We start from the raw sequence: 27025 nt of genomic DNA, 5'->3' as shown, positions 1-27025 counted from the left end.
ATGGATGGACAGACAGACGGATGGATGGATGGATGGATGTGTGTGTGTGTTACCATGGGAAAGCCTAATAGTAAAGTTTATGTTTCTGCATTTGGGACAAAATTAATTTTAAATTTAAATTTTAGTAATAATCACATTAAAAATAATAGTACATTTAAAAACAAGCAAAAATAATAGTACATTAATAGTCTTTTTTTTAAACTATGAACAGGATTTTTTTGCCTATAAAGTAATGTGCAGTTCTAATTAAAATGCCAAATATATGTAAATGTGTTAAAGATTTTAAATATGAGACTATGAAGAATAAGTGAATTTGATGGGAAAGAAATTTTTAAGTGATAAGGTTTGCTGTTTTGAAAAGGAAAGCTTGCCTAACAAAATTAAAATACGTTCTGAGGGATCACTGGTGCTTAAATGGTCGAGTAGATTTGAGATTATAAAATCCTTTGTGCCGAGGCCAGTCGAAAGAGAATGAAATCATAAAGCACGAAATGGATCTTTTCCTATTCTTTTGATGAGTCTTTAAGGTAAAAGACTAATAGAATAGTAAGAATACTTACTGTTCTTTTCTTCTCTATGTTCATATTTTGCCTTCTATGTTATAATTTGAATGTAAGTAAAGCCAAAAAAGCTGCATTAACTATACAGAAAGATAGAGGTTAACTAATGGTATAATCAAAGCTAACTGTAAGCAATTTTATCACTGAGAAAGTTTTAAGGAAAATTATCAGTGAGTCATTATAAAAGTGCTTAAGTACATTATGTTTTCAAATCTGGATATAATTGTATTTTCCCCTTGCTAATAGCAATACTTTTAAAGGAACACTTTTAAATATATGTATGTATATATATTTAGGAATTCAACAGAAAATAATCTGTTGTTTTCTAATTTCAGAAAGTTTCTGTGTATTTTAACATTTGATATTCCATTCATTTCACTAAAAGATTTTCTCCCCCTCAACAGATGAAGTAATTAAATTGTGAGAATTGGAGATCTTGATTTTTAAAACAGTGCTTATTCTTCATAGAATTTTGTTACTGTTTTTATATATCTACTGTTCAAAAGATTTAAAGCTTTTAAATTAGGGATGTGCAAGACAAACTTTATTACTTGTCCCAAGGACTATAATCCTGCTCTGAAACAGCCGCTCTAATGGAGTCGTGGGCCCCTGGAGGAAAAGTGACAGTCATCACACTGAATGGTGGTTTGGCCTATGGGAGGTTTTGATGTGCATAAATGAGGCTTAGTTAGACAGGAGGAGCCAAGATTGGAGGATTACATTCCCGGTTGTGAAGTGCCGCCTCATTACTTTCCCCCAATGTTACCTAGGACCCCTTCCTAGTAATAGATCTAGGACAATTTGTGTAATTTGACTGTAGTATCTGTTTTATGCCATCTCTTTCTCTCCCCCTCTTTAGGTTTTAATGAAAGATATTGCCACTCCCATACCAGCGGAAGAGGTGAAAAAAGTGGTCAGAAAATGTCTCGAGAAAGCTGCCTTGATCAATTACACTAGACTCACAGAATATGCCAAAATAGAAGGTCAGTGCACTGAGCAATTGCCCAAGTGGCAGTGAGAGCCAACAATGCCTATTAACTGAATTTTCTGTGAGAAGTTCTTTCCTTTCCAGAACAAACCTGGACCGTGGCAAAGGGAAATGTCTCATTAAAATCTCAGCTGGTGGACTGAAGAGCTTTTTCCTATTCATTGCTTTAATATGCCTCCTGGGACTCGGCTTCAATGAAAGACCCAGGATTCGTGCTTAAGTTGTCCTTTGTTCTTATTTTGAGTTTTCAAGGAACCAAAAGGTGTTTTCATGGGTTGTATTTTTTGACATTACCGTTAAGTATGTCTAGCATTTAAACTATGGGTTGTGTCTTCTTTCCTGATCAGTAACCGTATAGTGTTACAAAATTTTATTTTCTGTTCAACAGTGTCTCTCAGAGAAGGAGGAAACTTGATTATGGTGAGGGCCAAAATAAACTGAGAGAGTTCTCTGCAACTTTTCATTGCTTGCAAGATATTAATGCACTTGAAAGATTAGACCTCTTGAGAGGACTGCACATTTTTTCCCTCTTCCTTCAGGTTTCATCCATTAGGAATACTGAAATTTAAGATGCTTAGAAATAATGAGATTGAAATTAATACTGAAATTTAAGATGCTTAGAAATAATGAGATTGAAATTCATGGCAAAATCACAAAATCAGCTTTATTCAACAATCCTTTAATATAATTAAAAATAGGAAGGGCCTCAAATATTTTGCTTTAATTATGCAAGTGGCTCGTGTAGTACATGTAGCATTAACTTAGGAAAGAGTTTGCAGTGTTAAATACTTATATCTACAAATAAAAGCAAATCCTCTATTAGGGAAATTTTAGTAACTTTTAATATAAAATGGCACTTAATTATAAATTTATTAATTTCTGATATTAAGGTAGTTTTATCAAAATTGGGACAATGAAAGAGATTGATTATAATTGGCTGTGTTATATCCTTTTTTCTCTCCAAATCTGATCAAGCTTTCTAACAAGCATGCAATAACCAACCTCCTGAGTGATTAACAAAAAAGCCATCCCATCACTATAGCAACCAATATTATATCACGAGAGTAACAACATGAAACCTCCTTAGTTACCAGTTTAACATCATTAATTATGATATCACGTTGTGTTAAAGCAAAAGCAATGAATATTAGATCATTTGGGGAAAGTGGAAGACAAACAGATTGGTTTTCACATCTTGAATACTCACTGAGACAATTTTTGTGTTTTGGAATATTATGTGTTGTGAACATGGGTTGGAAGAATCAATACAAAAATAGACCTCTTAAAACCTTTCAAATCTGATAAAGGGGAAAAAGTTTGTGCATAACTTGAATAAACACAATATTGTTTTACCCAAATGTTTAAACTCTGTCCAAAAAACCTATGAGAATCCTTTTGTTCTTAGCTGTTGATTCTAGTTAATATTTTTGACCATTGTCTTATCCAAGAATACTGAAAAGATATGCAGGATATTTCTATTTTCTGGTCAGAGTCCATTTTGTCACAGCCAAATGGGGTAGCTTTTAATAATTAGCTAGACGTGTTAACACGGGTGGTGAAAAGACACAGCCGTTCTGGATCACACAAAAAAATAAGTCTGTGTTAGAGAAGATCCTATTATAGGACTAAATGGACAGTGGGCAGGGAGTTCTCCCACCTCCTTCCCTTCTGGAGTCACCTCTTATTTCTAGTTGTGAGAATATTCTAAAAAATGAATCCTAGAAACCTAATTGGGTGGGACTACTGAGCAGTCTCCATTTTCAAAAAAAAAAACCCAAAATGCATGCTTATTATATGAGAAAACATCTGTGCATTTCATTATCTCCCTTTCTTCCAACCCCCTTGCTTGTATCTAAAAAAATAAAGCACTTCTTATTTATGCTCAGGACCAGACCAAGAACAAAATCTAATTTAAGTTAGAAGTAGGAAGTGGACCACTTTTCTTTGCTTGACTGACCTCCTGCATTATGTGAGCAACATGGGTAGAATCTGTTTTTCTCCTAAATTGTCTTTTCTTATGTTTTAGGCCCGGCAGAAAAGGAAGCAGGTAATGAACGTTTGTGCATGCACGTATCGTTATTTCTGTTGTGGAGTGATGTTTGATATTGGCGAATAGCTGTCTGCTTTTCAGGGCTCCTATTAGATCACTTTGATTAAGATACCGAGAATACTTTTTGTTGGAACTATTGTTCATGCTTTGTAGGGAAAATACAGGCCATTTATCTCTGTAAAAGTTCAGCAATATTTTTTATATAAATTCAAAGCAAAAAACCTGAGGCTGTATTAATGTTATACATTATGTTTTAAGCATGGACACTAATCTTAGCTGGAAGCTGTTGCCAATGTTTGGAGAGCTCTTACAACTAGGAGAGAGGACTATCTTTCCTTTATCACTCCTGAAAAATAACTGAGTAAAAAGCATAAATGCTATTAAATAAGAAATAAGCAGCTCTTAGCTCTGAAAGTTGCTCATCAGAGGAATGAACAGGGATTCTGAAATCCCAGTCTTAGGCAGTTGCTAGGAAAGCATTCTCTGGGTTTCTGAATTTGTAAAGGTTTTGTTACTTTTTTCTTATGCCACTTATCACTATTGTAATTAGTTTAATTACACGTGCTTTTACCTGTTTATCCTACCTGTCTCTTCTTTAGACCCTTGCAGGCAGGGTCCTGATGGAACGCGTTCACTCTTGGGTCCCAGCCCCGCGCCGCTGACACAAAGTAGGCTCTCAGTGCTTTAGAGGGAGATGAGAGGTTAGCTAGTTAGTTCTATGTGCAAACCATGGGGCAAGAGACCAGTGATGATCCTGCCTAGTCCAAGTCCCCTTCTCTCATTCAAACCCTGCTTGCAAAGTTACCGATGAGTTTGACTTGTTTTTAACTGAAGTCTTCGACTAAAGGGCTCTCTTTCTATTTTCCCTAACTTTTTCAATTCTGTTTCAGTATTTGACCCCAGAAAGCGTCAGGCACAAAACGCTCTGAGCCAAGAGAAGGGGAAAGAACACACCTACAATGATCACTAAAGTGCACTTCAGAGACTACCACCCCTCTTATGACAGCCCATTGTCATAGCAGCAGTCCTTTGCTCTTTGACAAACTTTTTCAAAATCTCTTATGGCGTTTTATCCCTCACAAGGTTTCTGTTGTGAAAATAGTTTGTATGTAGTTGACCCGCAGTAAGTCCAGAGTTATTAGGGGCTTTCCCACTGACATAAAGTAAATAAGTCAGCCAGCTGGGACTTGTATCAGGTGTCCTGATCCGCAGGCTACAGAGGCTACGCTCCCTCCCCTGTGAAATGTGAAGGGGTCACAGTGCACCTTCATGAAGGACAGGGCAAAGGCACCATGTAAAGTCGCACACATTCCCATTAAAGAGAGGGGGGAATGGGAGAGTTGCTGTCCCGCATGTACCTCACTTCTAGACAGAAGCCTTCCCTTCACACATATTTGACATTCATACTACTGCTCAGCTGTACAGTCTCATGACTGTAGGAGAAACACTTTCCTTAAAATTAAATGCCCACAGGGGTGCCTGGCTGGCTGAGTCCGTGGAGCATAGGATGCTCATCTTAGGGTTATGAGTTCGGGCTCCACGTTGGGTATAGAGATTATCTTAAAAATCTTTAAGGGGTGCCTGGGTGGTGCACCGTTCAAGCGTGCGACTCTTGGTTTTGGCTGAGGTCATGATTTTAGGGTCGTAAGATAGAGCGACCTCCGTGCTCGGTGCACAGTCTGCTTAAAGCTCTCTTTCCCTGTGCACCCCACCCTCCCTCTAGCTCGCTTACTCTTTCTTCTCAGTGAAATAAATAAATATTTTTTAAAAATCTTTAAAAAAATTTTTTAATAAGAAAATAGAATTAAATAGAAAAGAGGGGAAAAATCAGTGTAGTCTAGGTGATTTAAGTGGATTGAAGGAGAAAGCTAATCTCAGTTGAAGAATCTTCTGAAGTAACAGGAGAGAGGTTTTGAAGAAATGTAGTTCTATTCTTTTGGTTGCATTTGGTAGCAAGTTAACAGGGCTACCTAATAAATGTTCTTGGAGGTACTTTTAAGAAAAATGAGAAAGTCAGTTACATGTGTAAGAGCTCAAATACTTGATAAGACTTCCAAGCAGTATTCTCTTGGGCATTATGATCATTTTCCTCCATTAGTTTGTACCATCTAGAGAAGAGTCGAATTCTGCTCAAGATTTGTCATGATTTTGTCATCTATTGACTGCTTATTCCCTCAGAGGCTTTTTATTTACTTTGCTTCATTAGTTCCTTAAACAACTTTACAAAACAGACACTTCACAGAAGAGGTAACCGAGACTTCAGAAAAAGTCGGTCAGCTGCACAAGGGTGTGCCGTTGTTATTCAGTTCAGCAGACATGAGATGTGCAGCCCTGTATCTCCGTGTTCCTGGCTGCCCTGCCTCCAGGGCTGTCTGATTCCCAGTGCTGACCTCGACACCTCAGGCACATCGCAAGAGCCAAGGGGTCATTTTTGCCAGAAGTATAGATATTTAGTAAGAGCGAACAGGTATTACCAGGAACTGTTTTAAGCACTTTACATGTATCCATTCACCCTTTGCAATAAATATTTCTATTATTGCTTTTCCGGGAAACTGAAGCAGGGAGGTTACTAGCCATATGCCCAGAGACAGCTAGGAAGTGGGAGATTACAACACACTATCTTCCTGTTGAGCTGTTGTCTTATTTTCCTCGGTCTTCCTCCCTCCCTTTTCTCGGCAACTTGGGTAGGTAAACTTGCGCTCAGTTAAAATACGTGGGCATTTGAAAGGAAGTCTGAAACACTACGGTCCATAGAATTATAATGAAAGCTGTAGATGTAACTTAAAATTTTCTAGCAGTCACTTCAGAGAGGTAAAAAGAAACAGGTGAAATTAATTTTTTACTAATAGTTCATTTAACCTAATTATCCAAAATATTATTTTAAAATGTATTCAATAGACAGAGTAATTAATGAGATATTTTACGTTAGTTTTTCATACACAGGCTTGGAAGTCTGGTGTGTATCTAACTCTACTGGCACATTTTATAGCCCCGTTTTAAGTACTTGTTTACCCGTGGTTAGAGGCTGCTGAAGTAATTGGACAGCTCAGATCCTATCGTAAGGCTAAGAGTTGGACTCCAGAATCTGAATCTTGTTGTTTTTCCTCCCCCACACGTACATCTCACAGTGTCAGGTGTTGAAAGTGAAAGTGATTAAAATTTGTAACCTCCCCCTCCCCCAACCCACAGCATCTCCTTCCCTTCCCTACTTTATTTTTCTCTATGGCACTTAGCTCTAACACACGATATAGTTCGTTCATCCTACTATCGTCCTAGAATGTTCGCTCCACAAGGGCAGGACTTTTGTATTTCAATAACTGCTCTATCTCCAGGGCTGAAAAACAGGCCTGGGCACATATTTGGTACTCCATAAATATTTATTGAATAAATGAATGACTTTATAGCAGAGAGTGATCAGGCTATTTATAGCAGAGAGAACATCTGTAAACTGGCAAACTGGCTTGCAAAAGGTCATTCAGATCAATCACTAAATAATTAACAATATAAAAGCAAAAACTAACCACTTAAAAACAACAAGATTGGAAAAATTAAACCAAAATTTCATGCTCTTATCATGGACGGGGTAGGGGGGTACTAACTCTGGCTCACAGAAGCCCAGGGGTTATAGAGACCAACTGCATTAACAATATTTAGCAGTCTAACCTGTTTCAGTTGTTTCTGTAATTCAGCATGATGCTCAGTTGGACTCCTAGCTCTCTTCCATCCTTGGGAGTTCTTCACCTTCTCCATCTGCAACACAAATTTGCAGAATAAAGGGATTTTACAACTTTGTAATAAATGAAATAAAACAAATGCCCTCTCTCTAAATCCCTTCTTTCCTTCTTGGGTATTCTTTGCATTTGTTTCATGAGAAAAGATAGTTCATTTTGAGAACTTAAAATTTCTAGAAAGCTTTTTTTTTTTAATTTTAAGAAATGTTTGAGATTTACACAGCTGCAAAATCAGCTAGTTTTCTTCCTTGATTTAATTTTATCACTACTGTTGTAACAATAAGACCCTTTTTACAGTATTTATGATCTAGGGTTCAAAAAGGTACCAAAACTTCATTTTCCTAATTGTCTGGTTTTTTTTTAATCGTATACTTTGTTGATGCAAACCAGCTCTTTTTAAAGGAGAATCAATTCCTTAATTCAAGGAATTTCTTATAGACAAGAGCAGCAATAATACACCTAATAACAGCCCCTGCTTTCTCCTGAGAACTACGCACCATATGAGGACTTAAATAAAAGAGAGAGACGGCTCCTGAGCGCTTGCCTTGACCTGAGAGCTTTTGCATAGATCTGGGAGCTAGACTTACTGTAAATCTCAAACCATGGAGGTGCCCCAAACAAAAGGTAGCATGGAATGAACAGGCAAAGTCTTTGTGCACTGAGGATCTGTCTGGGCCCTTTGGTTGCCAGGTTTCCAGGCCTAACCCCCAAGTGCTCTCATTTTCAAAGTCTCCGTTGAACAGGTAAAGATGCTTTCCCAGAGGGCCACACTGCTTGCTTTCTTTAAGAGAAGTTGCACTTTGGCAGTCCTTACGTCATTGGGATGTGCTTGCCATCTGGGTGGCTTTTTAATTTAGCACTCCATTGTCAGAGTGTAGTGATAAATAATAAATAAATAAAATCTGTTGTGCTTAAGTGCCTGTGTGTATAGAAGTGAGTAGATAAAAAATTGCACAGTTAACGAGGATATTTCTTAATAGTGAATAATTTCTTACTTGTATTTCTAGAATAGCTGTTTTCTCTCATAAAAGTTGTATGTGTTATAAATTTGATTTTAAAACGTTTTTGAGTAGTATATGCTATGATGAATTCAGGTTACTAACGTCTAAATAATAGACCTGAAATTTTGCACTCCCATTAGAATTGATGATACACTGTAGGAGGTAATTTGCATATTGGAAGAAACAGAATTCTCAGCTTAAAAACTGGAAAGCAAAGTTGAAGAATTAAAGAATTTCTTTGTAGCCTTTTTGGACAGTGGGACTTTGGCATGAAAGTAAAACCTCTGTGACCATTACTGCTTCTGAGTCACCTGATGATTTAGAGACAAATTGATCAATGTAATTTCTGGCTGTAAGAGAGAATGACTTATTGTCATCTTTAAAATATTCTAGACAATCACAAATCTGTAAAGGGCTTTTCGTTTACAAAACTATATGTGTATATAGAGTAAAAACTGCTGCTTGAGCCACATCATCTGGATAGGGATCAAATTAAAATTTACTTTTGTCCTATATACAAAGAAAAACTGGGTATTTTTCAGACTGTCATTAGACGCTTTAAATTACCTAAGAAGATAAATTTTTCCTGATGGCCATAAACTACTTTTATTCCATCATCTAATATGCAATTGAATGTTAATTTTAAACTACCTTTTTCTCATCAATATATTGAGTTAAATGTCTTTAGCACCACTTCCTTGCTACACCAGTGGCCTTAGTCTATGTAATGTATACACCAGAAAGTATTGGGACCATATTCTCTTTTTAAGTACTATGTAAGCGATATGAATTTGCTTTAGCCATTTCTGCAGCTCCTCTGGAACGAATGAGGATTTGTAGTATGTTTATTTGCTTCGGCTCTGTTCTCACCACCTCACCAGCCACCCAAGATAGCAACCCCACACTGTATAATTTGTGTTCACACCGATTAGTTAGCTCATGACAATGTTGACAAATTAATTCCTATGAATCAAGAGATGTTTGGGGGACACAATAAGCAGGAGTTGCAGGGATTATTGACTAGAAGAGGCAAATACAGACACGGGCTTCCATCCAACAGGGTTTTAAAACTGTGTGTGTACCTTCAGCTCTCTCAAGGCAGGCTTCCGAGGCGAAGAGTGTGTTGTGCAGTTATACGTTAGCTCTGCACACTCAGGCAACCAACTACATGAAAAGTCAAGTGAGGCCACAGGAGTACCCGTTATACCGGTGGCAGCGTGTTGGTAATGCTGGAAACACTCTCAGGACCACTGCACTCACCACCCACAGCTTTAGTGATCGAAGGATGGGGAAGGTTCTGTCAACTCCAAACAAACCATGGAGACATTTAAGGACACTTAGCACCCTCTCCTCTGAAATTGGTTCTGAGTCTGTATTTCATTACCATCCTTCCTGATTTATCTGAGTTTAATGGTGAGGCAGCATTTGTATCTGTCACTTGATTAAAAACAACTTCTGACAGCACTTTCCTGCTGCCTCTGGTTTGGGCTTTTCATATCTTACGTTGGCGTTAATGTTGCCAGCACTGGATGATCCGTCATGCTTCCGCCGAGGTGTTCTGTAATCTAAAGTAGTGGCATCTTTCCTTGAGTCACAGTCTTGGTCATGAGTCATCTACCCTTCCCTGCTTTATTTTGGTAGTGTGAGTTATAATAGATGAGGACAGTCTCCATCAGGGATGGTCATAGCTAATACCATATTCAAAATGAAACTGGATTCAATCTTGACTGATGTTCTTTTTCCAAATCAGGCTATCACAGGAACTTGATCTTAACTTCTTAACATCTTGATCTTAAATAAGTTTAGGGTATTGAAGAGCAATCCCTTTCTTTCCACCTTGTAAGCCTCAGCTCTGTAGTTCTATACCTACAAACTTATTGGCATCCCCACCTACCCATATCTTCTGTTCTCTGGCATCAAAGGATAAGGTATCTTCCTCTTTGAGGTTGATTCAGCCATCTGTGGTATTGATCTCAATTGCACCTACCTCCTTCTGGATGGAAAGTACTCTGTCATATATCTCTTCTTTCTCCTGTTCCTCCGTTTTCTTTCTACATATTTCCTTTCCATCTACAACCATGGTGTCTCCGTAAATAAAGCTGCCTTACCCTGACCTCTCCACTGCCTTACATCTGCCATTCAAAGAGCAGCATATACTTACTTTTATTTCACTCACCTTTGCTGCATTTGTCTGCCCAGAGAAGTTTTCTTTCCAATCTCACCAGTCTGTCTGGTGGGGAGTTTCACTAGCCGAGAGTGTAGATGAGCAGAGGGAGAGTGGATGGGGCATTGCCTTGAGACAATCAGTTCCTTTCCTTTTGACTTTGGAGTTGGTGGCAGTGGCTGATATCTGTGGCATTTTCAAGACTGGGCTCAGCTGTGCTGCCATGGGATGAAAACTGGAATGGGCTGAGCCACTCTCCAGCAGTCACGCCTTCACTCCTCTGCACCCCAACCACTAGCCTAGTGAATTACAACCTAAGGAGACTTTTGGTCATGTGCTGCGGCTTTGACTCTAGCAGATTAATAAGGAATCCCTATCCTTAGGAGTTGCCTAATGGATTAGTAGCAAAAGGGAGTTATCCATGTTGGTTCTGTATTCTGGGATCCTCTGCTCCAAAGGTGAAGTTTCTCTGCTCTCAAAGGACACAGGCAAGCACCTGCCCGCCATCTCATTCTGTGTTTCTCCAATGAACTCTCAGTTCAAAATAATTAGACTCCTGAGGAGGAGTACAGCCTCTTACCAAAGACAAATGATGTGTATCATCTGGAACTTACTATTTTTTAAAGATTTCAATTTAAATTAAGCATAATACATATACTCAAGGACATATAGGAAAACTCTAGCAATAGGATTCAGGAACAAGAAGTTGTGAAAAACCAAATGGAAATATTAGGTATGAAAATAATATGGTTGTAAGAAACATCGGATACAGGATGAATACAGCTGAAGAACTTGTTGGTCATCTGAAGATCAGAGTGAGGACAGCAGAAAAGGCAAAAGATGGAGCGAAAAATAAGAGAGAGAGAAAATAATGGAAGAGTATTATGAACAAAGACAAACACTGAAAGTCTAGATGAAATGGATACATTTCTTGAAAAACTGTTGGTGTGATCAACACAAGAAGTGAAACTCAGGCCAATCAGTTTAAAAGAAATTGAAATAGTTGTCAGAACCCTCCCATTCCCAAATCCCTAAGCCTGGTTGGTTTTGGAGGTGAGTTCTACCAAATTTTTAAGGAACAAATCCTATCCAAAATAACTTCAATGAAACGGAAAATGATTGAAAACTGTCCACTTCATTTCATGAAGCAAATATAATCTTAATTCCCAAACCTGATAAAGGCAGTAGAACAAAAGAACATTATTACGGGCCCATTTCATTGTGAGCATATATGCAAAATCCCTAAGTTTAAGCTCACAAAATCCAACCATGTGTTGGGAAACTAGTCATTGGGATTTATCCCAGGAATATAAAAGGGGTTCAGCATCAGCAAACTAACAAACTAAAAGCAAAACTCATATCTCGAGAGATGTTTTTTAAAAAGTATGTGGAACAGTTCAGTGCTAGCATGATTAAAAATTATACTATTAGCATCCAAGAATTCCTTAATTTTATAAAGCCCATATAGAAAAACCCTACAGCAAATATTTTACATAATGAAGAAAGTGTAGAGGCATTCCCACCAGGATCAGTGACAAGTACTTACAGTATCGTCACGACACTTGGGAGTCTTGGGCAACGTTAAAGGAATGAAAAAAGTAAACCTAAAGAACAGAAAGAGGAAATAAAACTATCATTGTAGATGGAAGAAAAAAAAACCATCATTGCAGATGAAATGATCATCTCCCTAGAAAATCCAGCAGGATCTACATAGAACCTTTTAGATAAAAGAGTTCAGCAAAGTTGCCAGATGTAAAGTCAACCTGCTAAAATCAACACCCTTTCTCTACACTAGTGGTTCTCAAATGCTTAGTCTCACAAACTAATACACTCTAAAGATTCAGATCCCAAAGAGCTTTTGATTAGATGGGTTGTTTCTACCAATATTTACCATACTAGAAGTAAAACTGAGAAATTTATAAAATCTTAACGTTTACAAATAACAATAGTAAACTCATCACCTGTCAACAAATAGCTTTTGAAAAAAAAAATATTTCGCACACCTCTTTAGTGGCTGTCTTAATAGAAGACAGCTGGAGCCGGATTCTCATAGGTGCTGCTTGCATTGAGTCTGTTGCAATATGTTATCTTGGTTGATATATATTTTTAAGAAATCTGTCCTCATGCTGATATGTAGTTGGAAAAGGGAGGAGTATTTTAATAGACTTCTTTAGGTAATTCTGTGTTCTCCTCTGTGATATTATACCAAAGCTTGGCAAGTGATAATTTCTTACAGCTTAATTGCAATGTAGAATCTGAAAGCATATCAATGAACTTTTCATACTATTAAATCCAATTGATTGGTCACGTGCTTTGAATAGATCTTTGCCATGAATGATTTTTTAACACAATGTACCACTCATTTAGAAAATATAGGTCCACTGAGTTAAGATCATCTTAGTGTTAACAAATATATCAAAAAGTCACCCTTGTGAATATCACCTGTCTCCTCAGAGAAGTCTCAAAGTCTTGGAAAGCTGTCAAGTTCATGACAGATACAAGTTTTCTAAAATTCTAGTTTTCCTTGAAAGCTTTAATTTTATAATTAGCAACAAATACTATTTTTTTAAGGGTCAGGTTTACTGCATTTTTTTCAGAAAATGTCTGCCAAATATCCCCAAGTCTAAATAAGCATACTTTGTCCATCAGTAGTCTTTTCAACTAAAAATGGTTCTCTGAAAATAACAGTGCCCCCACCAGACTCAAAGAATCACACACTTACCTTTAGACAATCATCTCACTTCAGTATGGAGATGTGCTTTATGCAAAGTTCTCATTTTGTCACAGATATTTAAAAATGTGTACAAGGGCAGAGATTCGATAAAGTTTTACTGTTTTATCAAGGACTTTTGTGTGTAAAACTGGCTTTTTTCTCGTGTGCGCGGGGGTGAAGAACCCAGCCATGAGTGTAATTTAGCAGCATGGCCTTGATTCATGCTGAAGTAACAGCCATTTTACCTGTCATTGCTTTTTTTTTTTTTTAACAGATTTTATTTATTTATTTGACACAGAGCCAGCGAGAGAGGGAACACAAGCAGGGGGCTCAGTCCCAGGACCCTGGGATCACGCCCCGAGCTGAAGGCAGACACTTAACGACTGAGCCACCCAGGCGCCCTTCTGCCGTTGCTTTTGTACCATCACTGTAAACATCAACAGAGTCAAAAAGGCAAAAAAATAAATAAAAAAATCTCAGTATTATGAGAATAATTTCGACCTCACAGATCCCTGAAAAGTCCTGGGGATCCCCAGTGGTCCATGGACCACACTCAGAGAACCACTGCTCCACACAAGAGATCAAGTAACTAGGAAATATAAACAAAAGATATCTTTTACAGTAACCAAACTATAAGGCATCCACGAATTGACTTTGCCAAAAGCATGTAAAATTTCCTAGATCTCTAAAGAAAAATTTGAAATTCAAAGGTTATAGAGATTAATCTAAATAGATGTAAGACGGGGACACCTTGGTGGTCTTAGTAGGTTAAGCAACTGACTTGGTTTCAGCTCAGGTCGTGATCTCAGGGTCATGAGATAGAGCCCTGGGTCAGGGCTCCGTGCTCAGTGTGGACTCTGCTTAAGACTCTCTTCCTCAGTCCTCCCCCCACACACACTCACACACACACACACACACTCCCACTCTCTCAAATCTTTAAAAAAAAAATTGTTATAAGATGGTCCATACCCTAAGAGGGATGACTTGGTAGTATAATATGTAAACTCTCCCCCAAATTAATCTATACATTCATTGCAGTGTCCCATCAGAATTCCAGGTTTTTTTTTTAAGAACAGAAATTTAAATGGAAGAATAAAGGGTATTGAATAAGTCAACTTAAGGTGGGGGGGGGGGGAAGCGTATGAAGACTTGCCTTGCCTGACACTAAGATTACAAAGCCATCACCGAAGCTTGTGGAGAAGAAAGTAGACTCCCGTACAAATGGGAGTCCGCTCTGCTTCATCCATAATAAAGTGGGAACAGAAATCAGTGGGGAAAGGATGAGCTGTTTCAGAGATGATGTTAGAAAAAAGGGCTACTTGGGCACCTGGGTGATGCAGTGGGTTAAGGGCCGACTTTTGGTTTTGGTTTAGGTCATGCTATCAGATGCCTGGGATGGAGCCCTGCAGGGGGCTCAGCACCAAGTGGGGAGGAGGGTTCGGCTTGTGACTCTGACTCCCTCACCCTCTGCCTTTCCCCCACTGCATGCACGTGTGCACGTGCTCTCCCTAAAAATCTTTAAAAAAAAAAAAAAAAAGGACTAACTGGAAAAAAAATCAGAAACATCAGAAACTTCAATGTAATGAAGTTATTTCAACCACTATGGATTTAGTATTTCTATTATAACTATCCCTGACTAATGTTTTTACCTTTCCACTTCCTTGATGATTTTCAAAGCTTATACCTATTTGAGTTGAAGCAAAATAGCTTTAACTTTCTTATAAAACATAACATGTTCCATTTCAGTTACTTCATTTTCTACATAGAATTGTCAGCTAACCATCTATACTTGGAAAAAATACTTAGCCCCCTCTAAAGTGATGCCTTGAAAGCTCCATGAATCATATTGATTCACAGTTGCAAGAGGGAAAAGATTCATAAGATAATGTAACCACATAAAATAATGCATCAGGAGTACTTAATTGAATATATCCCAGATTCTCCAGGATCTGGAAATATATTCTTCCAAAAACTTCTGTTCGATAAATATTTGTCTTCTGTAGGAAGTCTTAGCGAGAACATAAGCACCTCCTGAAAAAACAAAGCGTTTATGTAATGTCTCCTTTGGTGTGCCCCTTACTGGGAATTATTCCCTCAGCCGTGATCTGTAACACTCTGAACAGCTCTTGCTAGAATCTTATCTCCTTCCTCTGAAGATGCATAGAAATCTCGTTACAAGTGTTCAACACCTGTTCCCTAAAAGGTCTCAGAAAGGATGTCAGTTTACTCAGCTCACTTGACAACGTGTCATGTATTGTTTGTGTGTGTGTGTGTGTGTATGTGGAATGCGATGCACAGATAAATACAGTCTTGACATAGCAAGTTTTCTTTTTTTTATGAGCAATTTGGTAGAATTTATCATCCTCCAAATCCAAAGTTCGAAACCAGCTGATTGGTGACCTTTTCATTTATTTACTAACATGTGTCAACAGGTAAACCAAGTGACGGATAGCAGTGTGGCTCCGGCAGCACCTTGTTAATCTGAATAGTTGAGATGTATTGAAAAGTCTTTTCCAATTGGACAAAACCAGAGTAATGCAAACTGACAGATTTCACCTCTTTATTTCTCAACAGAGTTTGTAAGTACTCAGAGCCCGGACAGATGAATAGTTTGAAAAATTAGAGTACAGTACTTGTGGGCTATCACTAAGTGGCCATATAGCTTCAAGCACTAAATTAAAAGGCCTAATCAGTGTTTGTAATACCAGATTTTTCTCATTTCAGAAAAATAAACCTGTAAAATATCCCTGAGGCATTTTGTATACATACATTTTCATAGTGGCTGGCAAACCCAGGATGTTAAAACTGGAGAAATATTTAAGATATTACTAAGCCCAACCCTCCTCTCTACACCTGGTCTTTTTTTTTTTTTTTAAGATTTTAATTTATTTGTCAGAGAGAGAGAGAGAGCACAAGCAGGGGGAGCAGCAGGGAGAGAGAGAAGCAGGCCCCCCGCTGAGCAGGGAGCTGGATGCAGTGCTTGATCCCAGGACCCTGAGATCATGACCTGAGCCAAAGGCAGATGCTTACTGACTAAGCCACCCAGGCACTCCATCTACACCTGGTCTTTACACCTGTCCAACTAGGAGACATTCTCCAAATCTAAGCGTCAAATATCACTACTAACGCATTAATTGGCTGCCCTAACACATCTTTCTTCTATATCAAAGGACAGAGATACATATAGACATCAAGATCTTGGACTCATTTCTTAGCACGCAAGGTTACAAATGTTTTCATAGTCTATCTTTCATATTGTTTTCTTTCCTTCTCCTTCAGCTTCCCTCCCGGCTGGGGAGCAGTCCCTTTCGCCCTCCTGTTGCCCATTTCCTAACATCTTCATCCCCACCGCCTCATGGGATCCTGCCTTGCCTGATTCCCATTGTTTACGGCAGGCCTTCTCCTTGAGAATGAAAGAGAGTTTAAGGGGCAGGAGGAGAATGGGCATGTGAAGGTGTGATGGTACTTCTTTGATGCATGAATATAACAAATGACCGTGAAAAGGCTGTTTTAAGTAAATGTAATTAGAAGACAAGAAGAACTAGGCATGAAATTTAAGATGCTATAGACCTTAATTATATGGTAATTTAGTATTGGCCTGGCAGTTGCAATAACTGAGATTATTCTGATGGCTTTCAATTTCCGAATCAATTATATTGAGAGGAAATGTATGATGTATGTATAAAGAACAGTCATACCGAGGAGGTCGTTTATCAGTTTCAGCTGCCAAATATATATCAGTGTGAGGTGTGTGTGTGTGTGTATATATATAATACATATATACAATATATAGGACATATAGATACATATCAGGGCTACAGACCAGTCTCTAGGAAAACCCCTGCTTTATAATTAGCAGGTAGAATTGCCAGTGGAAAATTTTTATGCTGCCATTAGAATCCTGCAGTATATTTCTAGCCAGAGTCAAACAGAGCTAGCTAAATATCCATTATAGAGAGTTTTCTTCTCTTTCAAGCCTTCGTAGTCCTTGCAGCCAGCAACATTATAATGATTTTTTTTTCCTGTGAGATCTTGGATCTTCCTGCTTCACAAACTTGAGAGCCAGGGCCTCCATAGTTAAAAGGACAATTTAACAAAACTCAAACCAAGGTGTCTGTGTTTCTCTACTCTTATGAAATCACAGAAAACCCTGTGACAACTGTTAAACCACATATTAAAGCCTACCGATGTTTCTCTAATTCCATCACCATCATCCCTTAGTTTAAGATCTTAAGAAGAGGGGCGCCTGGGTGGCACAGTCGTTAAGCGTCTGCCTTTGGCTCAGGGGTGATCCCGGCGTTCTGGGATCAAGCCCCACATCAGGCTCCTCCGCTGGGAGCCTGCTTCTTCCTCTCCCACACCCCCTGCTGTGTTCCCTCTCTTGCTGGCTGTCTCTCTGTCAAATAAATAAATAAAATCTTTAAAAAAAAAAAAAAGATCTTAAGAAGAGACTGTGTCTCCATATTCCTCCTAAAGAAAATCTCACAAAGCATTACTGACATCTACGTCACATATGTATTTGTCTATTTATGGCCTGTTGCTCCTGGATCTCCACTTGTTCTTGGCTTCTGCAGATTGTTCAGTTTGGGTCCAATCTGGCTGCTATTGGCCTATACTCCAGTGGCCAGTTCTCCTTTGTTCCACAGTTGACCATTTGCTTAAAAATGAATTTATTGGTGGGCAGAATAACCCAGGTAAAGTAGTTAATGTGACCGTCACCACAGGACAATTATTCCAAGGTACTACATCATTAGCGTGGTTAATTCCAAAGAGGTATTAACTGGAACTTTGTTTTCAATGACAGGGTCATTAAATGAGTTGGTCCCAAAGGGGTTCTGGGAATTAGCAGGCCACAGACCTATTTGTTTTCAAACACCTGTGGTATTAGTGTTCTCACGGATCTTAAACAGTTGTAGGGAGGACATAACATCCTAGGTATTTTCATTCACACAGAATCGTGCAAATATGCACACCGTCCTTTCTGGAGTAACATTGCAGAAAAGTAAAACGTGTTCAGATTCTACACAAAAAGTCACCTTTTTCTCCCCTAAAATGAAGTTTATACAATGATGTAGCTTGATTTCAGGTAAAGGAGGAAATAATCTGAAGTTTCAACAGGTCGCCTTTGTATTTAAGTTCATTTTTCATAAACACTAGTAGTTCTCAAAGTGCATTCCCCAGACCAGCATCATTGGCGTCTCCCGGGAACTTGTTAGAAAGGCGAATTCTCGGGTCCCAAACAAGACCGACTGAAACTGAAACTCCAAGCACGATGCCAGGTGGTCTGTGTTTTAACGAGCTTTCCAGGAGGTTGGTGCCTGCTGAAGTTGAGAACCACAGATCTACAAGGAAGAATACGTATTCCCTTCATTGATCGAAGGAACATATGTTCCAGCACTCAAAGAACTGTACTCGCATTATGCTGCAGTCGGACAAACCGGGGAGGGGTCAATGTTAGCTTATTCTCTTGCATTAATTGACAGCATCAAGTCTTGTGGAGTCAGATTTTGGGCAAGTTGGAGTTAGGTTGGTCCTGAAGAGTTGGGGAAATGGAGCCTAGTTTTAGAAGCCACTCTCCCCTAGATTCTGAGGCAGCCTTCTTGGCAGGTTACCTCCTGTCTCCTCTAGGTGACTAAGTTGAAAGAGATCCCCCAGAATCAGCTTGTCACAAGTTCTGAAGGTGGCTGGCAGGTTGGGAGGGGGAGGGGTGGTTTTGCTTAATGGGAAAGAAACTATTTGATCTGCTACCCTCCTTTTCCTCTCAGGAAGAGAAGTGCCACGGGTATTGAGCTCTAGCCAGGGTTAGGACTCCCATGCGCCCGGTGGTGCTAGGCTCTGGCACTCTGTCACCACAGGTTGCTGTGGCTAGAGCCAGAGGATGGGTCAGAAAAACCCCTCCATAAAAGTTTCGACTTTCCCGTTGAGTCATCAGTCTGGATCATGCAAAGGGGGAGAACATTGACCCCAACAGGAATTAAGGTTAAAATTAGGACAGAATCGGGAGCCAGTAGAAATTCCCCGAACCAGTTAGACTGGCCTAAAGGGCTTTATAAGTGGAAGAAGACATCTAACATGGAGCAGTAGCTCAGATGGAACCTTTTCTGATCTAATTGGAACACATCATTTACGAGCCCGTAGCAGTGTGCAGTGTGTGTGTGTATGATGTGGTGTTGCCTTATACTTCTGTAAGGTGAGAAAGGAGGAAGCAGTCACTATCTACTTTGGTAGAGGGAGACAGAACAAAGAATTGGGCAGATCCACTCAACCATTGCCCAGCCAGGTCTGAGGATAGATACATTTTTCCAACCAGCAGTCCGTGGAGAGGATGCTGATCGTCCTTGCCACCGGATGACCTTTGGGGTTCCAGGAAGAAGAAATCAGATGTCGTACCCTTGGCCCAACTTTCTTGATCTTTTAAACCTAGCAAGGCAAAGCCTTAGATCTCACAGTGTATCCCAGGTGAATGCTTCCATCTTGCTGATCTCCCTCCTCCTTCCAAGCTGTGGTCTTTCGTCGCCTTACACTACAGAGTGTTCATGTTTGCCTTTCCTCCCCCTCTTTTCCTCTTTTTCTTTTTTTCCCCTCAGGACCCACAGTTATCCCTTAGTTCCTCCTTAAGTCTTACAAGTGTCTCACCTCAGTTCCCTCCTGAGTGTCAGGACTTTCTCCTCATCCATCTGATCGATGTTCTTTAGAGGAAGGGAGAAGCAACAGAATGAGTGTGGGGTTTTTTTTGTTTGTTTGTTTGCTTGTTTGTTTGTTTTTGTCTTCAGACAGAAGGAAGAGAAAGGTGGGAGCCTTTAATGTTAGACTGCGGCTAGCTTTCTCTGATCTAGGGTTTCTGACCTCAAACATATACCCATTAAAAGAAGCATTTCCTTCTGAAGATCTCCATATGTTATCCATGAGCAATTTAAGGCCTTCCTGTTGACATACCTTTGAGATACTATTGCGTGCAAGATATTAATGATGTTTTTGCATATTGAGTGCATTTAATTAACTCTTTATCAGAGCTTTATAGCAGAACTTCCTCATATTTAACAAAAGCAGATGGTATGTAGCTATCCTCTACCTTATAATGGTTAGGGTGAAAGATACAGAATTTCTTGGAGGCAGAAATATTACCTCGTTCATCATTGTATCCCCTTAGTTGTTAGTACAGTATCTTCCAGGCAGTGAATGTTTGTTGAATCAAATTCAGGGTCACAAAATCGGATGTTGAAAAACGAAGCAAGATCTTAGTGCATATATAGGAATTACTTTTTGATGCACTCTAGCTGGTTATCATGACCTAGATGCAAGGAAGAGGAGTATTATGATGGCGTTATTACCATGGTCCTTCAAACCACCATCTTGAATCTTTTTTCCCATTGGAATTTTCAAACTCTAGTATTAGTATTAGTATTATTGAATTCTATATTTTGTTTACTTGAAAGTATAGATATGAGTTTGTAAGACTTAAGGTCAAATACCTTACACATTTTTCCATATCCTATATGGAAAAAAAAAGGACTGAAGTGATCTTATTGGTCTTTACCCCAAGTCCCCTCGCAACCTTCACTCTGAGCATTACTGTGTATCCACCACTAGAGATTTTGACGGGAAATGGCTGGAAGGGAGGCAGGTGGGGAGAATATGCTGGAAGTATGCAGAAACCTACCAAAGCAAAACAGCCAAGCTGTCTTCTTAAGTCTCCCCACCTCCCTACCTTTTCTCTAGTGAGACCTCTTCTTTAATGTAGAGGTATAATTAAAAGGCATTGCTTTGAGAAGCCAAGGAGTGTTATTGTAAAAAAAGTAGAAGTATTCCAAAATGAAGAAAGATCATACCTAAGAGCAATGCATTGAAAGTCATGAAGAAACCTCGCTACTCTGGGCATATTCATTTTAAATATTATTTGAAATGTATTACAACAATCAGCAACTTGGTGTAAAGCTTGAAGAATATAGAGACATCTGTAATACCGTGAAAATGTTACAAAAAGTGAAAGTGAACATTTTGAGGAGGAATTCTCAAATACTCAGTGTTCAGATTTTTAATGGGGCTGTTGATAACCTTGTTATCTAATAGAGTTCTGGCTATAGAATGCATTAAACTTCTTGGCGATAGTCAAATGAGTGACAGCCAGAGATGGCATACACAGTATACTTGATAAAGATGCTATTTATTTAAAGTATTAGAGTGGCCATTATGTTCAAGTACAAAGTTCTGCTTCCTCTCAATAAATTTAGTCTAGGAAAAGTAAAATGTTTTAGATTGTTTTTAAGTTTCGGTAGAACACAGGGTACTCTCAGAGCTTAAGATAGTGTCAGATGTAAAAGTGGTTTTGACATATTCACACGTAAACAGAAATAAGTTTTCAGGTTGTTTCTGTGATTTTTCTCCATTATTACATACTTATGGCTTAGGATATGGTGACTTTATAAACCCTTCAAACTTTCAGCCGTTTCAGAAGTTTCTATTGAATATATACGGTCAATTTAGTGTGTGTGTATGTGTGTTTTATTCAGAGAATTGAAAATGAAAAAGAATTCAAGTCTTTGTGTTATTGCTGCTTATCTGACGTGAGAGGTAGATTTTAATCCTATCTCAGCTCGTACCCTGTATGACCTTGGACACCTTCTTTAACTTCTCCAAGAACTCTTTTTCCTAATCTGGAAATGGGGGCCATAATTATCTAACTTGCAGAATGATTGTAAGGATTCAGTAAATAATGTACTAAAGTAGGTAGGAAAAATAAGTTCTTTTGTGATAAAAACAAATATTGTTGTCTTTCTATTTCCTTATGAAAAACACGATATAAACATAGAAATATGTTTAGACAATATAATCCAATGTACCAAAAGCCCAACATTTGTATTTATAGGAAGCATAGAATTTATTAGCTAGAAGGAATTATAGAGATTCTAGGGTTCAGTGACTCTTAGCATTTGTTTGGCTTAAGGACCACTTTGAGAACCTGAAAGTTATGATCCTTCTTTCCCCCACAATGCTTCTCTACACAGAAATTAGCATATAATTTTAAAGATACACCCTAAAACTTATTCCTAATCTCTAAATCCCATGGGTTGAGAATTCTCAATTTAATTCACCACTTTCAATCTAAAGATGGAAAAATTAAGGAATATAAGTGATATGCTCTTAAGAATTAAAAATTATTTTGAGAATTCTTTTACAAAATAGTCTTTCTTTAATACTTTAAGCATACAGCATTCATCAGTTTTTTGAGTGTTGTTCTCAGACTACAGCTGCGTTTCATTAGTGGATTTGCTGACTAGTCCACCTTCAGCATGTTAGTGACAGAAGAGCTATTTGCAGTCTCACATAAAGTTAATTGAAATTACTTGGGTACTAATTTTACTTTTAACACAGTTTTTCCCCCAAAATTGTGTTCTTGCACTGTCAGTAAACATTCATTAGGTGCCTGTGCTATTGAGAGCACAAGATAAAGAGACCTGGTTTCTGACTTTGATTTGGACACAGTCGAGTAACGGGCTCATAAGCCCCTAAGAGGGGAGCTCAGAGAGAGGAACAACTCATTCAGCCCCAGGACTTTGAGAAGGTCCCACATTTAAGGTAACATTAAAGTTCTATCTTCGATGATGAGTAGGAGTTATCTAGGCAGAGAATCCAAATATCTTAACTCCCTGTGTGTGCAGATTTTGCAATGCTTACTTATCTTTTTAGTTTAGGATAATTAATTTATACATATCTGGAAATTAGTCCTCAAATACATGGCATGCCCCGTTGAAGACCCATTCCCTAGTGTCATCAACCATGCACCCTCATTCTCTGAGCCACACAGTCTCCAATCCTCAGGGTCATTCTCCTCTATGGCCTACCATTTCTAGTTACTCACAAGGGCTTGCAAATTCTTTCTTCAGAGCATCCCTGCACTTTCCTATTCTGTTCCCACTACCATCTTCCCATAGTTCTCTATTTTACTAGACCTGACCCAGGTTGCACAACCTCACCAATCCTTTTTTCTACACAACCACAAATACATGTTCCTAAAATTAATTTAATCTGAAGCCTTGCAAAGAAACACTTGCTCTAAGTTATACATAGGATGTAGTTATCCAGTATACTTATTATCTTACTTAAAGCCTGCCACAATCTGACCTCAGGCTCATCACCCATTCATTATTCTCTAGCACGTTTGTACTCCAACTAGGCAAGGGCAAGGCAGAGATGGTAAGAGCCCACATTAAGCTCAGGTCTCACCTTCTCCACTTGCTAACTCTTGCACTTCATCTCTCCAAACTTGTTTCCTTATCTCTAAGTTATATGGACAAATAACCAAACAACTTAAAGCTGTTGAGGAAATTAGTGTGATGATGCATGGAAAGTGCCTGGTGCTGTGCCTGACACATTAATTGGCTCTCAATAAATGGTAACATTTGTAATCATCATCATCACCTTCCTCTGAAATGCACCACATCTCTGTCACACAGTCATTTCTAAAAACCCATTCTCTACTTACGCAGGTCATTTGTTATTCCTTTAGGACCTGCTTCAGGTCCTACTTACCTTCCTGCTGATTCCTCCCCCCAAACCAACTTGCTCTCAGCAGTTCTCACCTCTCCCACATCACTGCTATGTTTGCGCTACAGTGTTTGCAAACTTTTCTTAAGGATCTTGTCTTTCTCACCAGACTTTAGTAGCTAGAGCTGCCCCCAAGTGGAGCAGACTGTCTTGCAAAGTCATGAGCCTCCTTGACTTCACCCTCTTTTGAGGATGTTGAAGTGATCATGAAACAGATGGAAGATTGGATAGTTGATGTCTAAGGATCCTTTCAGTAGTGATTTTTGGAGTCTGAGCCGTTTAAGATCAAGGGCATGGCTTATACCTCCTCCCACTTCTCACAGCTAAGAACATTGTAGGCACACTCAATTATGTGGTGTTTGGGGGATTGGTTTTCTGCTCTTGATCGCTGTTGCAGAGAAGCAGTGGCTTTCCATCCTGCGAGAAAGTTTGGAAGGATGAGTGCTGGGTTGGGAGATAGAAACCCCCACTGTGACCTGTATTAAACTTACAGTAAATGTTTAATGAACAAGCACCAGCCATAAGCAATGTTTCACTGCATCATTGTTTATCCCTTGGAAACGAGCAAATGGAAGAGTATCCTCCAAATTTAAGGCCGAAGTTTTAGGAAGCAGGAAGGAAAAGAGCCATTGCTGAAAAAAAAAAACTTAGGTTCCACAGAAAAAGCTCTTTTTCTGAAAATGTTATTTCCCTTCCTTACAACCTCCTTCCTGAGACAAAGAGTCCATGAATGTAAGACAGTGTTTATCTTCAATGTCCTTATTGAAAACTCTGTTCTTCACATTCAATTTTGAAATGGTTTCATTACACAGAGCACCTCTGATTTCTGCCAGTTTGTTATATCTGTAAAATCAACTGCTTTTCCTTCTCTGTTGCTGAATTTCAGGTAGCTTCACTTAATCTCATTGTGGCCTGGCCTTTGATACCAGTTTGCTTTGATGCTGAAAGAACCTGAAGCTTTAAAGCATGCCTCCCCACCATTCTCCAGTTAGAGGAGGGGAGAGGGTGACATAGTGGTGGATAGGGAAGGAGGGGAGGAAATCAGTTAATCGAAGGTTATCAGAGTGTTTTAGGTGACCTTTTACTTCTTGAATTTAAGATCAACATAAACTATATAGACATTTCAGGCTGAGAATTTAAGTAGCAACAAAAAAAGCATGGTTTTTGCTAATGTCAGGAATGACTCATCCGGTAGGAATGGTATTGTATTGGTGATACAATACAGAGAGAAGGAAAAGACTGCGGTATCTGCTCTCTTTGTGTTTCCGACCTTGAGGAGAATGAGAACTTGTTTGTTGCAGAAGTTGAGCATCTAACGTGCTGATGCACCTGTTAGTTCTTCTATATTAAATGGCACAGCACTTGCAGTTCCCTGTGATTGCTTTGTGGGTGAAATATTTTCTGCAATCTGGTGAACTGTTTGGGTTTTTTTTTTTTTTAAGAATGCATTTATTTGTTTTTTGCAGGGGGGTTTGCATTTCTTGTTTCTCAAAAACATGCTTTCTATTCTATTTCAACACCCTGGTCTCCTCATTGCAAATTGGAATATGTTTGGCTTTTTATTTTCAAGGTAACATTATTATGATTTCTTTTGAACATAGAGACCATGAACCAGGCACCTCCTGCTCGAAAGCTGGAAGAGGTCCTTCATCTCGCAGAGCTCTGCATAGAAGTCTTACAGCAGAATGAAGAGCATCATGCAGAGGTGATGACTTGCTTTGCCTGTCCTGTAAAGCTACCTATAATGCTTTGCCGTAGTGGGAACAGCACTGAAGTGCCCTGCCCGTAGACTGTGGCATGCATCTGGCCATTTACCTGTAGAAGACGGAGAATATTTGTGCAGTTCTTGAAACACAATTCGTATATGTTATGAAGGGGTTGTCTATATATATGATTTATTATCTATTCCTGACAACAGTCATGGAACATGGGAGAGCTTATGAGATCTGCCAAAGATGTACCAGTAGCAGGAAGCAAAGCTGGAACACAAACCCCATCTCATGACGCCAGATTGCTTGCTTCTCCCCCTGTGCCATGACCACTTTAGTCTAGAAACGTAAATTAATGTACCAGAATGAAAAACAAGACATTCATAACTAGCATGACTGATAACTAGTCTTTTATTATTACCATCAAACTTTTCTTTAAATTTTCACTAAGCCTGCATTGTTCATATTTTTCTAAGGTTTTAATCATATATTAACATTCACTCTATGGAGTAGTATTTCACCAGGCAAACTGCTTATTCTAAGACTTAAAAGTCTGTCCAATAGTCTTTTCCTAAAACTCTTTCTAATAGTCGTGAGTTTATTTTTAAAAAAAGTTTTAGGACTTTGAGTTGGGTGGGGAGTGCCAGCTTTGGCAGCACATATACTAAAATTGGAATGACTTGGGTGGGGAAAATATGAGGAATTAAATAAATACAACAAATTTCAGTGCTCTAACAGTACTTTTATTCCTGAGGAAGCACATGAAATGGGCAAGAATTTATTTAAAAGCCCAGATACTTAAGAATTTATAGAATATTTGTATGTAATGAAGCCAAGTTCTGAAAAATACAAGAAACTATAAGAAGTACATTTTAAGCAAATTCTTAAAAAAGAGTATTCATGAAACCTTACTATAGGTAACTAAGATTTATGGTATCTGGTTATAAATATGATCATTCAAAACATCTGCTTTTAGCTCACACTATGGAATCTAGTTTTTACCTTGCATCTGTCATGTGTGAACTTGCTATGGATATTGTATTTTAAACTGAAGAAACAGCTGCTTCAATAATTTGAAATGAATCCCCATGAGGATCTTTTTCTAGGCTGGTACTACTGCTATGTTACAATGAAAATGATTATATGACAAAATATATGTATGTGTTGTCTTTGTCTTTTGTTAAAAGGCATTATCATCAGAGTATTAGACCTTTTGAATTAAAAATTATTTCTGATTGGATATTCAATTGCAGTATATTTCACCTAAACAGGTACATCTAATATTCACAGAAATACTGTTTAATTTTCCTGCCCTCATAAGGAAAATAATTACTTTCCTGTCTCTTAGACATTATTAAATGTTGTCTACTCCATGCAATGACTAAATGCTTGTTAAAGATAATGTATCCAAACACAATTAAAATGTAAATAATATTTTCTAATCCACAAAAATATGGTTGACTTTATTGAACAGAGATAATCATAACTCATAAATGTCATTCTCCTGTATGCTGAAGTATAGAGCTATTATACTGACCTCTTTTAAAAATGCTTTGTAACACTT

The 27025-nt window shown here is 38.5% G+C and overlaps 1 protein-coding gene across 8 annotated transcripts in view; it reads left to right on the top strand.

Annotated features, from left to right (window-relative positions):
* CADPS2 (calcium dependent secretion activator 2) overlaps nt 1-27025 on the top strand; it is a 544075-nt gene that overhangs the window by 423768 nt on the left and 93282 nt on the right. For 5 of the 8 annotated variants that reach the window (XM_034671263.1, XM_034671268.1, XM_019799438.2 and 2 more), the window contains 3 exons: nt 1420-1543; nt 3575-3595; nt 25354-25457. In XM_034671263.1, coding sequence (XP_034527154.1) covers nt 1420-1543; nt 3575-3595; nt 25354-25457 — 249 coding nt within the window. The remainder of the gene's footprint in view (nt 1-1419; nt 1544-3574; nt 3596-25353; nt 25458-27025) is intronic. The other 3 variants (XM_034671252.1, XM_034671256.1, XM_034671247.1) reach the window with 1 other exon arrangement.

This window comes from Ailuropoda melanoleuca, chromosome 1 (genome assembly GCF_002007445.2).
Source record: "Ailuropoda melanoleuca isolate Jingjing chromosome 1, ASM200744v2, whole genome shotgun sequence".
NCBI classification, from domain to species: Eukaryota; Metazoa; Chordata; class Mammalia; order Carnivora; family Ursidae; genus Ailuropoda; species Ailuropoda melanoleuca.
This window is presented reverse-complemented; position numbering and strand designations above follow the sequence as displayed.